The following is a 14,798-nucleotide window of genomic DNA, read 5'->3' as shown; positions in this document are numbered from 1 at the left end:
AAAGTCACAGGTTATAAGCAAGTGAGGTGGGGGTGGGGCAAGAGATAACAAAGGAGGTGTAGACTGGACCAGGCCACATAGCTGACCAAAAGGTCACGGAGCAAAGGCAAACAATATGTTAATGGTGTGTTGAAAGACAAAGCATTAGTACAGATTAGGTGTTAATACATTGAATATTGAACAGCAGCAAGTGCAAACCTGAAACTTGCTGCTGTTCAATATTCAGTGTATTAACACCTAATCTGTACTAATGCTTTGTCTTTCAACACACCATTAACATATTGTATGCCTTTGCTCCGTGACCTTTTGGTCAGCTATGTGGCCTGGTCCAATCTACACCTCCTTTGTTATCTCTTGCCCCACCCCCACCTCACTTGCTTATAACCTGTGACTTTTCTAATATTTGTCAGTTCCGATGAAGGGTCACTGACCCGAAACGTTAACTCTGCTTCTCTTTTCACAGATGCTGCCAGACCTGCTGAGTGGTTCCAGCATTTCTTGTTTTTATTTCAGATTTCCAGCATCCGCAGTATTTTGCTTTTATTACAGAAAGGGTTACATGGGAGAGAGGAGGTACATATCTTCTAAAAAAAAACTATGAATAATGCCATAGGAAATGAACAATGGATTAATATCCAATTTAAATGGAATTGAGACTATTTGAATTCTTTTCAGTTGTGTTGTTTTGAATGCAGGTGCAAATGTGGTCAGGCTTTTTGGACCAGCCTTGAAATCAAACAAGTAAATAAAATTAAATTCTGTGATTTTCTTACTTCTTTCTGCTTTTCTTCAAACCTTGCAAATGCTACAAAGAGCTGTTCATCCATGTGGTCTTCTCCATAAAACTCCACTCCTCTTTCATATACTTTCCGTGCATGCCCAATGTAACTATGCTTTTCTTCAAATCGGGCATATTTAATCCAGTTCTTAACATCAGGATGGATAAAAACAAGTGTTGAGGAATTAAGGAGAACAAAGCTGCATAAAAGGAATCCTGACCACAATGGCTATAAAAACAAATCAGTCCCTGGTCCAAAAAGACGTGCTCCTACACATTCAGCAATGTTGCTCTTTAGTTGCTTGTAAGGTGGTGGGTGAAGGTTGCCAATTGTGACTGGCCTATTTTCCCATCACGTTGTCCAGTGGAAAAGCCTACCCTACACGCGGTAAAATGTCTCAACAGTACGACCGTAAGCAGGCATTTATCATACGGGGATCATGAGCAAAAATTGACATCTTACACTCCAATCCATGGTATCTCTGTGCTTCTCAAGAAATCTTTTAAACCAAATTCAAATGCAACTGTGTGATATAAATAGGACGCCAAGGAGCACCCTTCTGTATAAAATTCTCAATATTTCAGTGGCTATTTTCAAACTGCATTGATTGATCAATGAAATGACTTAAGCATTTTATTCTAAATAATCAATGTTCAACTCTCCACACTGTGTGAATGAGGCATGACAAACTTTGGCCTAGAATTTCCAAAAAAGTTTAAGCCTAACTATGGCGTTAGAACAGTACTGCCTCTTTTCGGCAAGGAAATTTGCATGTTACTAATTTACACCGAATTTATGCTGACACACACTCTCCACCCTGATGCAAACAACCAGGTTATGTGAGTATCCTGAATTTACATAAATAATGGACTGGCACAGCCAAAAACATCCAAAAACATAGGTGCAGCACAGCCTGAAGCCACTCGATATCAATGCAACAGATTTCTGGAGTTTGATAGCAATTTTCTCACTTTATTTCTAATGACATCTGCTTTATACTTGACCAAAGTGCTGTCAGTTTCAGTGCGCCAAAACTTTTCGGACTTTCACCTCCCCACCCCACCATATGTTCGAAAGGATGAAGCAGCTGCAATGGCCTTTCTAATGGGCATACTTTGGTTCTGCATGATAATGGATGAGGAAGGAGAGACAGGATGCACTGACAGCGAGGTGTCATGTCAGACGACGGAAATCACTTCCACGGCAAAACAATGGCTGAGTAATTCCTCAGAGCTGGTCCCAAGCTGCTGGTATTATGTTGCCAGAGTGAAGTAAAAAAAATCACATTTACACCCATAATTGAAGTTCCTGCAGTATTTATGGGGCAGTAATGCCAGAAGAGCAGGAGCAACTCCACAGAATTTCCAGCCAACGTTATTCAAATGTGAAACTAAATCTGTTAACAATATTAACCTCAAAGTAATTCAGAACAATTCAAACATGTTAACAATAGCATTTTGACACTAGTGTTGGGTGCTGCCTATATTGATACCATAATGAATCTGTGGAAATTAATTTTTGTTACTGGACAGAGCAATGGAGCTGCTGCATTTACAAATGAAAAAAATTAAACCTGAAATAACTTCCCCTGGTGATAAAATGTCAGGGATTTCTAGACAATTGTGCTTTCAAACTCAGGCTTAACTGAGATTCACATTCCCGTTTCTTAACTTTTAGTGGTTCTAGCCAGATCATTAAATGAAACAGTATTCCTGCAGTGAAGCATCAATGTGTTCAATTTCATACTCCATACACGCAATCTGATTTTATAAAACAGTAATAGACACGTGCGATAAGTTTTTTAAAAATTGAAGAGATAACACAATTATAAAAATAACATCTATATTGTAATACAAATGGTTAACAGTAAATAGTGCTGCATTCGAGCTCGCTTCCCGTCAGTTTTAAAATATTCCGGCTTAGTCCAATGTGCTTTACAAGACGTTTCAGTGCAAGTTCCCGTTGGGAAGATCAGGCACTGCAACTGTAACTTTTGGTGCAATTTCTGCATAAACGTGATCCAGGAAATTCAGGGCCTTTGAGTTCATGGCATATAGTGTTGTGTTTGTTTCTTCCTGTTGATTTACTGTTTTTGGCTCTTGCTATTTATTTAGTTCATCTTTTTTTCCTCAGGAGAATGTTACAAAGAAACTGAAATGCAATTTGGCTTGTAATGAACTTTGTTTAGATATCGTTAGGTTTTTACAGATTTCACTACACCACTTCTGGGCTACAGCAGCATCAATGGTGCTTAGAGTAAGTCTCTTAAAAGCACAGGTTGCCCTAGCTATCCTGAGAGATCCACACAGGCAAAATTTCTAATTGACTGATGTGGAGTACACGTTCCATCCCTGTAGTTGCAAACATCACTTGCCAAACTTAGCCACAGGTTCGCACAAGCTCAGCCCTGAAATTCTGTGGACTTCTCTATCTCATTTGATCACTGAATCTGCGAGGCAGGATTGGCCCTGTTTCCGTTATTTCATCTTCCTCTCCTGCACACATCAAAAAGGTAGTCATTATTCGGTGTGGGTTTTAGCCTTTATTAACCAAACAGAAAGTAATTTATAACTTTTCAAATAAAATAGGGAGAAGCAGAACTCATCATGTGAATGCACTGTCACTATCCTTCTGACCACAGAAAGGATATACATCATACCCTATCTAATAGTGGTTCCACCAGCCAGTGGTGCAGATCTTCAGCAACAACCCAATCATTGTAAGGGCCAAATCTCAGATATGAGCTTTCCTGTTAATTTTTGTGGTGATGAGCTTACAAAGGATAAAATAACTCATTTCTTTCTCCAAATTACAATTTACAAAGGATATATTTCTCATAAACCAGCCTGGCTCTTTCAATTTCCTTGTATCGGAGTTCGAAGTTGATATACGAGTGCCAAGCTTGTTCATCTGGTTGCCATTCCATCCAGCGCTCAAACACCTGTCGTCCTCCTGCAACATTCCCTAGCATCTCCTCCATGTAGGTGTATTTATACCTAGCAAAAGTAAATACAATATAGTATGTGCACATGAACATAAACATATTAGATTCATCCTGGAAACATTAAGTACATATAGCAATGGGCTTTAGGAGTATATACATCATGGACAAGTACTGCAGACTGCTGAATATGCAACCCACAGTTCCAAACTGAGCCATATCACTGTGTGCATCAGGTTCTTCCCTGCCTTAAGAAAGTCTCATCATCAATCCAATCACATGTGTGTGTTCAGAGTATCAACACATCTGTCTGTCTTCTTGGTTGAAGCTAATGTAGGGTTTAGGTGGGCAAATGAAAGCAAGAGGTTCTTACCTTCAAATTAGGGAAAACATTAGAAGTGCAATCTCATCCTGATGAAATGACTCTTGGCTGAAATGAACTGGTATTTTTAGACTTTCCCAAAAAAAAAGTTATTTCTCGAAGATGACTTTGGCAGGAACCGATGGAATTCATAAATCCAAATATTAGAACAGACTAACAAATGTAATCAGAAACACTTACCACCCTTAATAGTTCTCTTACACAGTGAATAAAATTATTTGGACCAATACAATATGGATCTGAAATCTATATTTGAAATATGCTTTATATTCAAATAAATATTAAAAATCTACAACAAAGAAATAAAGTAGAAAGCAGTTAGCCAACAGAAGAGAATTATTGTATGTGTTATTATTTACATTCAAGTTGGATTTTTGAGGATGTGTTAAAAATAATTACCAAGAAGTTGATTAGAAGAAAAATAACACCGATTCAAACCAGAACTGTTTTAGAGGACTGCATGTTTTGAAAAAAGTGCTTTAATAATATTCATTTAGTGAACAAAACATTTAAGACAACAGAAGATCTGGCTTGTTGATGATAAATTCCTCACAAAGCTCAACAGTATGTTTCAAATCGAAATGCAAAACTGGACAAATAAAAATTGCCAACCAGTAGTCAACTTACCAAAACTGGTTGACCCTGGGCAGGATGGTAATCGCTCGATCCCAAATATTGCGGGCATGGTTAATCTGTCGATTCTTCATCTCCATTTCTGCGTACTTCAACCATAGGGTGACATTTCTGTGATCGACATCTAATGCACGCTCGTAAATGGAACGTGCTCTTCAGAGACATAAGTAGATGCGTGAGGATAAGAAAAACAAACAGTGTCGTATCAATTATATTAAATTTTCTTAAAATATTTACCGTTGTATTTCTTTCAGGCTCTCCTCCCATTGTGCGTATTTGATCCAGTTGCTAATAACAGTTCGATTTTTCCGTATATTGTCTTCAAATGTCTATTACAAAATGATAGCAATTTTTAAAAAAAGTATGCAACTTATGCTGGAAGGACAACAATCCTGCTTTGTTACACTGAGAACAGGTTAAATTCACTGGATAAAGGCAGAGGGAAGCTGGGCGTTTGTTATCAGAGGTGTTACAGTGAAATGTTTGATAAATCTCCCCTCACTTGTAATATTTGAGATTAGTTCATTCTAACTCCAGAATCTGCTTTTGTGAATGTTCTGATGATGACTGAAGGGCGATCTATTCCAGAATAAATATTTACTGTTTAATTTGAGAATAATTGAACTTTCGAAATAAAACATTCCGAGGTGAACTGCTCATTGTCAAAACCGAAGGAGTGCTGCATTAGGGAAGTGTCATCGATTGGTTCCGATGATAACTATCTGAAGAGAAAAATTTGCAGGGCGACAGGAAAAAGACGGGGAGCGGGACTAGGCGTGTTGCTCTTGCAGCAAGCCGGCACGGGCACGACGATCCGATTGGCCTCCTTCTGCGCTGTAACCATTCTATGATTCTAATCTGCTAAATGAATAGGAAATGTAACCGTTAAAAAACACTTACTTTTCTTTTCCTTAGCTTGTAGTCATTCAATTCTTCCTCATCAGTGATCTTTTGTGTAGGAGGTGGTGGAAGGAGTTCAAGTTCCCTCTCTTTTGCTTCTCTCAGGAGCTGTTCAGCTGTGATTTGCAATTCGGCAGGTGCTTTATTTTTCACCTACAGATAAAAACAAACCAAGTCAATTATGGCTCTTTTACTGAACAGATAAACCTGAAAGTGTACGCAAAAATAATATAACATCTTGTTACAGCAACAACTTAGTTTAAGAAACTTTATGTTGAATCCATGGTGGGACTTTATTTAATTGCTACCTTTATGATCAATACAACCCACATTTTTGAGCATGTACCGAAATTGCCTCACTACTGACCACATTTGAAAAGTTGAGTGCATGTCAAGAAAATTCAACATTGGAAACTGAATATAACCATAATTTGAATAAAATAACATACAACAAGCTGTTGTGCAACATAGCAAAGAACGGTCTGAAGGCGAAAGGAGAAACATTAAATGTAAATGCTCTGCTCTATAACCAGATCAGATTTTTCCAGTAGATAAACCTCCTCTGTATTTACTTTCTATTTGTACATTTCCCTTCTGCTCATGAGTGTAAAGTTATGAGGAGGGGAGAAAGTATGAACAATGAATGAGTACTTTCAGTAAACAAGATTAAAGTAAAACCCTAACATTGGGCTGAATTTTACCAGCCCCTCAACGCTGGGGGTCGAGGCGGGGGGACCACGACCCACAATGCCTAGAAGGCCCCGCCACATTTTACAGACAGCAGCGAGGCCTCATTGCGGCCCCCCCCCCACAACTGGGCGGGGCCTTCATTTACATATTTAAATTAATTAAAACAAATGCTAATTACTTTACCTGCTCCCGGCGGCTGTCCCACACCGACTTTATGGCCGCCAGCCACAACTCGCACGCCTTTGGAACTCCATTCGGAGTTCTGAGGCGAGACACTGGTGGGGAGGATTGAAATTATCAGGGTGGGGTGGGGGGAGGGAGCAGGAAAAATGATTCTTACTGGCTGCAGGGATGGTGGGAAGGGGTTGAAGGGCAAATGTGATGAGGTTGGGGGCTGGATGGGGTGGTGAAGTTCGTGTTGGGACTGAAATACATTTTATTCATATCAGATAATAAAAAAAGCATTGTAGGGGTTGGGAATGGGCCTCCAGCTTTTAATACTTTTCAATAAAATATGTAGTGACAACACTTTAAAAATTCAAATTTATCCTAAGGGCTTGAAGCCCTTTAAAAATGGTGCCGGTGCCTGCGCGGTGGCGCCGGACGTCACTGCTGGGAACGGAGCGACCTCCCCCTCCATTTAAATGAGCCCCCATATGAAATATCGTGGGGGCTCAGTGGAGGCACTAATGTGTGGTGCAACAACAACATTCGGTCCATCATATCTACATATTATTTATTCTAATTATTCTCCAAGATCACAACTTCTGATTTTCCTTCACCATATGCCTCTGATGTCCAATGCCTCTCACGTTTTTTGTATGCAATCTGCCTAGTATTGCTCATTGTAACTGCCTCCCTGGTCTTGCAATGAGAATCAGGCAATTGTTACTGTGAGGCTTCCCTGCACACTAAAACTAGAGCTTTATCATTGTAGGGAACAAAGTGGTACCATGTTTCTGGGAATTCCCTCCGTAAACCCCTCTGCCTCTCTCCCCCTTCAATGATGCTTCTTAAAGTTCACCTTTGACCTAGCTTCTTGTCACCTGTCCTAATATTTCACATGGCTTGGTATCACATTTTGTTTCATAACACTCCCATGAAGCACCATGGGGCATTCAACCATGTTAAAGGCCCTACATAAATGCAAGGAGTTTTTGTGACATAATTCGTATGTAAGAGCAAGAGTAGGCCACTCGGCCCCTCGAGCCTGCTCTGCCATTCAACAAGATCGTGGCTAATATGACTGTAACCTCAAGTCCGCATTCCCGCCTACCCCGATAACCTTTCACCCCCTTGCTTATCAAGAATCTACCTCTACCTTAAAAATATTCAAAGACTCTGCTTTCACCGCCTTTTGAGGAAGAGAATTCCAAAGACTCACGACCCTCAGAGAAATAATTTCTCATCTGTCTTAAATGGGCGACCCCTTATTTTTAAACAGTAACCCCTAGTTCTAGACTCTCCCACAAGAGGAAACATCTTTTCCACATCCACCCTGTCAAGACCCCTCAGGATCTTATATGTTTCAATCAAGTCACCTCTTACTCTTCAACTCCAGCTGATACAAGCCTAGCTTGTCCAACCTTTCCTCACAAGACGACCCCCTCATTCCAGGTATTAGTCCTGTAAACCTTCTCTGCACTGCTTCCAACACATTTACATCCTTCCTTAAATAAGGAGACGAATACTGTCTGTACACAGTACTCCAGAGTCAGTCTCACCAATGCCCTGTATAGCTGAAGCATAACTTCCCGACTTTTGTATTCAATTCTATGAGCTTTCCTAATTACTTGCTGGACCTGCATACTAACTTTTTGCGATTCATGCACTAGGACACCCAGATCCCTCTGCAGGCTCTCATTTAGATAATAGGCTGCTTTTTTATTCTTCCTGCCAAAATGGACAATTTCACACTTTCCCACATTATCCACCATTTGCCAGATCTTTGCTCACTCACTTAGCCTGTCTCTATCCCTTTGTAGCCTCCTTATGTCCTCTTCACAACTTCCTTTCCTACCTATCTTTGTGTCATCAGCAAATTTAGCAACCATACCTTCGGTCCCTTCATCCAAGTCATTTATATAAACTGTAAAAAGTTGAGGCCCCAGCACTGATCCTTGTGGCACACCACTCGTTACATCTTGCCAACCAAAAAATGATCCATTTATGCCTACTCTGTTTCCTGTTAGCCAGCCAATCTTCTATCCATGCCAATGCTACCCCCTACACCATGAGCTTTTATTTTCTACAATAGTGTGCAGACACAGCCCAATCCACGCTATTGCTGTATCCTGATCATTTAGTCTAAAAGCGACACCTTCTGGCAAAGATCAGGTACTGTGATAGAATGCTGCATTGAACAGCAGTGAGAAAGTTAGAGGAATTACAATACAGTGGGGGCTGTTCAGTCCAGCTAGTCCAAATTTGAGGCTATCCTCTACGCACAGTAGTCTCCCACGTGATTGCCCTATTCCCATATCTCTTTATGCCCCATTTTTTCCTCTTTCCTTCAATTTAGCTAACCTGTTTCCAAATGCTGACAGTCTCTACTTCAACTGCTCATTCCAGTCTCAGTACTGTGTAAAAACAGTAGCTCCCCTGCTTTCTCTCTCCTAAATCTCTTGCATTTAATCATATCTATGACCCCTTATTCCTCAATCACTGGAAACAATCTTCCTTCTGAGCTGTAACTATGTGATTCTGCAAGGAAGAATGTGCAGGGTTACAGGGAGAAGGCAGGGGAATGGCACTAAATGAATTACTCATTTGGAGAGCTAGTGCAGACATGGCGGGCCGAATGGCCTCCTTCTGCACTGTAACAATTCTGTGATTCTGTGAATAACCTTTGATGTGGCACCTTATTAAATGCCTTCTGGAAATCTAAGTACAGTACATTCACTGGTTCCCCTTTATCCACAGCACGTTACTTCTTCAAAGAACTTCAATAAATTGGTTAAACATGATTTCCCTTTCACAAAAACATGTTGACTCTGCCTGATTACCTTGATTTCTTTCTAAATGTCCTGCTATAACATCTTTAATAATAGCTTCTAACATTTTCCCTAGGACAGATGTTAAGCTAACTGGCCTGTAGTTTCCTGCTTTCTGTCTCCCTCCCTTTTTGAATAAAGGAGTTACATTGGCTATTTTCCAATCTAATGGAATCTTCACAGAATCTAGGGAATTTTGGAAAATTAAAACCAATGCCTCAACTATCTCACGAGCCACTTCTTTTAAGATCCAAGGATGAAGTCCAGCTGAACCCGGGGACTTGTCAGCCCGCAGCTCCAAAAATTTGTTCAGTACCACTTCCCTAGTGATTGTAATTTTCTTGAGTTCCTCCCTGCCTTTCATTTCCTGATTTAGAGCTACTTCTGGGATGTTACTTGTATCCTCTATAGTGAAGACCGAAGCAAAATACCTGTTCAATTCATCTGCCATCTCCTTATGTTCCATTATTAATTCCCCAGACTCACTTTCTATAGGACAGCTCACTTTGTTAACTCTTTTTTTAAAATACCTATTGAAATTCTTACTATCCGTTGTATTATTTTTAGCTAGCTTTCTATCATACTCTAATTTTTCCCCCCTTAATAATCTTTTACTCATTCTTTGCTGTTTATTATATTCTGACAAATATATTTATTTAGAGATACAACTCTGAAACAGGCCCTTTTGGCCCGAGTCTGTGCCGACCAACAACCACCCATTTATACTAACCCTACAGTAATCCCATATTCCCTACCACCTACCTACACTAGGGGCAATTTACAACAGCCAATTTACCTATCAACTGCAAGTCTTTGGCTGTGGGAGGAAACCGGAGCACCCGGCGAAAACCCACGTGGTCACAGGGAGAACTTGCAAACTCCACACAGGCAGTACCCAGAATTGAACCCGGGTCCCTGGAGCTGTGAGGCTGCGGTGCTAACCACTGTGCCACCCAAAGTATAAATAAACAAATTAACCAGGGCTTTGGGTTATAGTGCTAAATCAACTAAGTTTAAATTCTCAGAGGTTATTCTGAAGCTGTACAGTCAGTACTCTGGTAAGGTCACACCTTGAGTACTGCATACAGTTATGATCACTATAACAGGCCCTGGCAGCAGTGCAGACTGCAGAGGGCTGATCTGTGGTGTTAAGGGAGATGCCACAGTATGCCCTCACATTTTTCTCTTAATCTTTCATGGGATGTGAGCATCGCTGGCAAGGCCAGCATTTGTTGCCCATCCCCAAGTGCCCTTGAGAAGGTGGTGATGAGCTGCCTTCTTGAACCGCTGCAGTCCATCAGTGCTGTTAGGGAGGGTGTTCCAAGTTTTTGACCCAGCAACAGTGAAGGAACGGCGATGCAGATCTCAGTCAAGGTGATGTGTGACTTGAAGGGGAACTTGTCTGCTGCTCTTGTCCTTCTAGGTGGTAGAAATCGTGGGTTTGGACGGTGCTGACGAAGGAGGCTTGACGAGTTGCTGCAGTGCATCTTGTACACAGTACATACTGCTGCTACTGCGTGCCAGTGTTGGAGGGAGTGAATGTTTAAGGTGATGGATGGGTTGCCGATCAAGCGGGCTGCTTTGCCCTGGATGGTGTCGAGCTTCTGGAGTGTTGATGGAGCTGCACTCATAGAAACATAGAAAATAGGAGCAGGAGTAGGTTATTTGGCCCTTCGAGCCTGCTCTGCCATTCATTATGATCATGGCTGATCATCCAACTCAGTAACCTGTTCCCGCTTTCCCCCCATATCCTTTGATCCCTTGCGCCCCAAGAGCTATATCTAACTCCTTCTTGAAAACATACAATGTTTTGGCCTCAACTGCTTTCTGTGGTAGCGAATTCCACAGGCTCACCATTCTAAGTGTGGAAATTTCTCCTCATCTCAGTCCTGAAAGGTTTACCCCATATCCTTGGACTATGACCCCTGGTTCTGGACTCCCCCACCATAGGGAACATCGACCCTGTCAAGTCCTGTTAGAATTTTATAGGTTTCTATGAGATTCCCCCCTCACTCTTCTGAACACCAGCGAATATAACCCTAACCGACTCAACCTCTCCTCATACATCAGTCCTGCCATCCCAGGAATTAGTCTGGTAAACCTTTGCTGCACTCCCTCTATAGCAAGAACATCCTTCCTCAGATAAGGAGACCATAACTGCACACAATATTCCAGGTGTGGCCTCACCAAGGCCCTGTATAATTGCAGCAAGACAGCCCTGCTCCTGTACTCGAATCCTCTCGTCCTGAAGACCAACATACCATTTGCCTTTTTTACTGCCTGTTGCACCTGCATGCTTACCTTCAGCGACAGATGTACGAGAACACACAGGTCTCGCTGCATATTCCCCTCTCTCAGTTTATAGCCATTCAGATAATAATCTGCCTTCCTGTTTTTGCTACTAAAGTGGATAACCTCACATTTATCCACATTATACTGCATCTGCCATGCATTTGCCTGCACACTCAACTTGTCCAAATCACCCTGAAGCCTCTCTGCATCCTCCTCACAACTCACCCTCCCACCCAGTTTTGTGTCATCTGCAAATTTGGAGATATTACATTTAGCTCCCTCATCTAAATCATTTATATTGTGAATAGCTGAGGTCCTAGCATCAATCCTTGCGATACCCCACTAGTCACTGCCTGCCATTCGGAAAAAGACCCATTTATTCCTACTCTTTGTTTCCCACCTGCCAACCAATTTTCTATCCATCGCAATACACTACCCCCAATCCCATGCGCTTTAATTTTACACTCTAATCTCTTATGTGGGACTTTGTCAAAAGCCTTCTGAAAGTCCAAATAAACCACATCCACTATCTCCCCTTCATCAACTCTACTAGTTACATCCTTGAAGAATTCTAGTAGGTTTGTCAAGCATGATTTCCCTTTTGTAAATCCATGCTGACTCTGTCCGATTCTATCCAGGCAAGTGGAGAGTATTCTACCACACTCCTGACTTGTGCCTTGTAGATGGTGGTTAGGCTTTGGGGAGTCAGGTGAGTTTCTCGTTGCAGAATTTCCAGCCTCTGACCTGCTTTTGTAGCCACAGTATTTATATGGCTGTTACAGTTAGTTTTCCTGTCAATGGTAACCCCAGGGTGTTGATGCTGGGGGATTCAGCGATGGCAATGCTGTTGAATGTCAAGAAGAAATGGTTAGATTCTCTTTTGTTGGAGATGGTCATTGCCAAGCACTTGTGTGGCATGAATGTTACATGCCATTTTTCAGCCCAAGCCTGAATATTGTCCAGATCTTCTTGCATGTGGGCACAGTCTGCTTCAATATCCGAGGAGTCTCAAATGCTACTGAACACTGTGCAATCATCAGCGAACATCCCCACTTCTGACTTTACGATGGAGGGAGTGTTACTGATGAAGCGGTTGAAGATGGTTGGGCCTAGGACACCACCATGATGTACATCTGCAGCGATGCCCTGGAACTTAGATGTTTAGCCTCCAACAACCACAACCATCTTCCACTGTACTAGGTTATGACTGCAACCAGTGAAGAGCATTCCCCTGATTCTCATTGACTTCAATTTTGCTAGGACTCCTTGATGCCACACTTGGCCAAATGCTGCCTTGATGTCAAGGGCAGTCATTCTCACCTCACCTCTTGAATTCAGCTCCTTTGTCCATGTTTGGACCAAGGCTATAATGAGGTCTGGAGCTGAGTGGCCCTGGCAGAACCCAAAGTGAGCATCAGTGAGCAGCTTATTGCTGTGTAAGTGCCGCTTGATAGCACTGTTGACGATACCGTCCACCACTTTACTGATGATCGAGAGCAGACTGATGGGGCGGTAGTTGACCAGGTTGGATTTGTCCTGCTTTTTGTGGACAGGACATACCCGGGAAATTGTCCACATGGTCGGGTAGATGCTAGTGTTGTAGCAGTGTTATACGAGATACTTAATAGGTCAGAGAGTAAACCAACAACAGTGCTTTCACATATAGAATGCAGCAGGTAATAGGTTGATAGCTGTGAATGACAGGTTTAGAACAGATGTTAGAGGTATCCCTGAACAGAAATGGTGATAACAGCTACTTGCATTTATATAACAAAAGCATCCCAAGGTGCTTCACGAGATCTTTATAAAGCAAACTGCGACACTGAGCTGCATGAGATATTAGGGCAAATGACCAAAAAGTTGGACAATGAGGTAGGTTTTAAGGAGCGTTTTAAAGGAAGAAAGAGAGGTGGAGAGGTTTAGGGAGGAAATTTCAGAGTTTAGGGCCTTGGCAGCTGAAGGCACGGCTACCAATGGTGCAACACTTAAAATTAGGGATATTCAAGTGGCCAGAATTTGACGAGTGCAGATATTTCAGAGGATTGTGGGGCTGGGGGAGATTACAGAGATAGGGAGGGGCGAGGCCATGGAGGGATTCAAAAACAAGTACGAGAATTTTAAAAATCGAGGTGTTGCTTAACCAGGAGCCAACATAGATCAGCGAGCACACGTGATGGGTGAATGAGACTTGGTGCGAGTAAGGACACCGGCAACAGAGTTTTGGATGATCTTAAGTTTACAGAGTGTAGAATATGGGAGGCCGGCCAGGAATGCTTTGGAACAGTCATGTCTAGAGGTAACAATAGGCATCAATGAGGGTTTCAGCAGCAGATGAGCTGGGGCAGGACAGAATTGAGTCATGTTACTGAGGTGGAAATAGGTAGCCTTAGTGATGGCACGGATATACAGTTGGAAGCTCATCTTAGGGTCAATTATGATGCCAACATCAAGAGTTGGAATGGGTTTCTAGGAATTGTTGTTAGGATCAGTATACTGAAGAAATTTTAAAAACAGATACATGCTGTAATGGGATGACAATAGGTTAGTATTCTGAAAGGAACAGTTCAAGTGGTCTTAAGGATCTTAATTCAAAACTACGGCCCGGATCAGCAATGAAGTAAGGACACTTGCCACTGACCTCGAAGAAAGTTGCCCACAAGGATTTAACAATCTCTGTGGCGCATTTTTCCCCCTCTTACAACAGCAGTTTAAATCTGGTGTCAAGTCAAGGGGGTGTCTTGGCGCGCAGAAGCAGTGATATCAGCAAGTAGGTAAGCAGCCAATCACATTGAAGTTTTCATACGCAGCAAACCAGAATGTTCAAAACACTAAATATCCTTCACTTTTAATTTAACATTTCAAATAGTGAAACAAATGAATGGATTAAGATAGAAACTAAAACAAAGACAAACTTATTTTAAAAAAATCCAGTAATACTATCAATATCAGGGAAATGCAAAGAATGAAAAGGGAAAAAAGACATATTACAAACCAATTTAAACAGATGAAGTTATGTTTACTTCTCAGCGTCACTTTCTTATTGGTCAGCTGGGTCTGTGACATGCAATAGAAATCCTTCATGATACTTAATAATGTCCAAACCAAATCTCCAAGAGGTAAGTTTCTGTTTGAGAGACGAAGAGTGCATGCTCGATCCATTGAAAAACAGAGACTAAGTCCAGAAAACA

The 14,798-nt window shown here is 41.6% G+C and overlaps 2 protein-coding genes across 2 annotated transcripts in view; one reads left to right on the top strand and one right to left on the bottom strand.

Moving 5' to 3' along the window:
- Positions 1-14,798, bottom strand: part of crnkl1 (crooked neck pre-mRNA splicing factor 1) — a 36,285-nt gene that overhangs the window by 20,673 nt on the left and 814 nt on the right. The window contains exons 2-6 of the mRNA XM_068044411.1: positions 5,636-5,788; positions 4,973-5,064; positions 4,730-4,888; positions 3,609-3,775; positions 774-952 (exon numbers count right to left, since the gene is read on the bottom strand). Coding sequence (XP_067900512.1) covers positions 774-952; positions 3,609-3,775; positions 4,730-4,888; positions 4,973-5,064; positions 5,636-5,788 — 750 coding nt within the window. The remainder of the gene's footprint in view (positions 1-773; positions 953-3,608; positions 3,776-4,729; positions 4,889-4,972; positions 5,065-5,635; positions 5,789-14,798) is intronic.
- Positions 14,677-14,798, top strand: part of cfap61 (cilia and flagella associated protein 61) — a 271,251-nt gene continuing 271,129 nt past the window's right edge. The window contains exon 1 of the mRNA XM_068044406.1: positions 14,677-14,726. The gene's annotated coding sequence lies outside the window, so the exon portion shown is untranslated. The remainder of the gene's footprint in view (positions 14,727-14,798) is intronic.

This window comes from Heterodontus francisci, chromosome 13 (genome assembly GCF_036365525.1).
Source record: "Heterodontus francisci isolate sHetFra1 chromosome 13, sHetFra1.hap1, whole genome shotgun sequence".
Classification (NCBI taxonomy): domain Eukaryota; kingdom Metazoa; phylum Chordata; class Chondrichthyes; order Heterodontiformes; family Heterodontidae; genus Heterodontus; species Heterodontus francisci.
The sequence above is the reverse complement of the archived record's forward strand: the minus strand, read 5'-3'. Positions and strand labels throughout refer to the sequence as shown.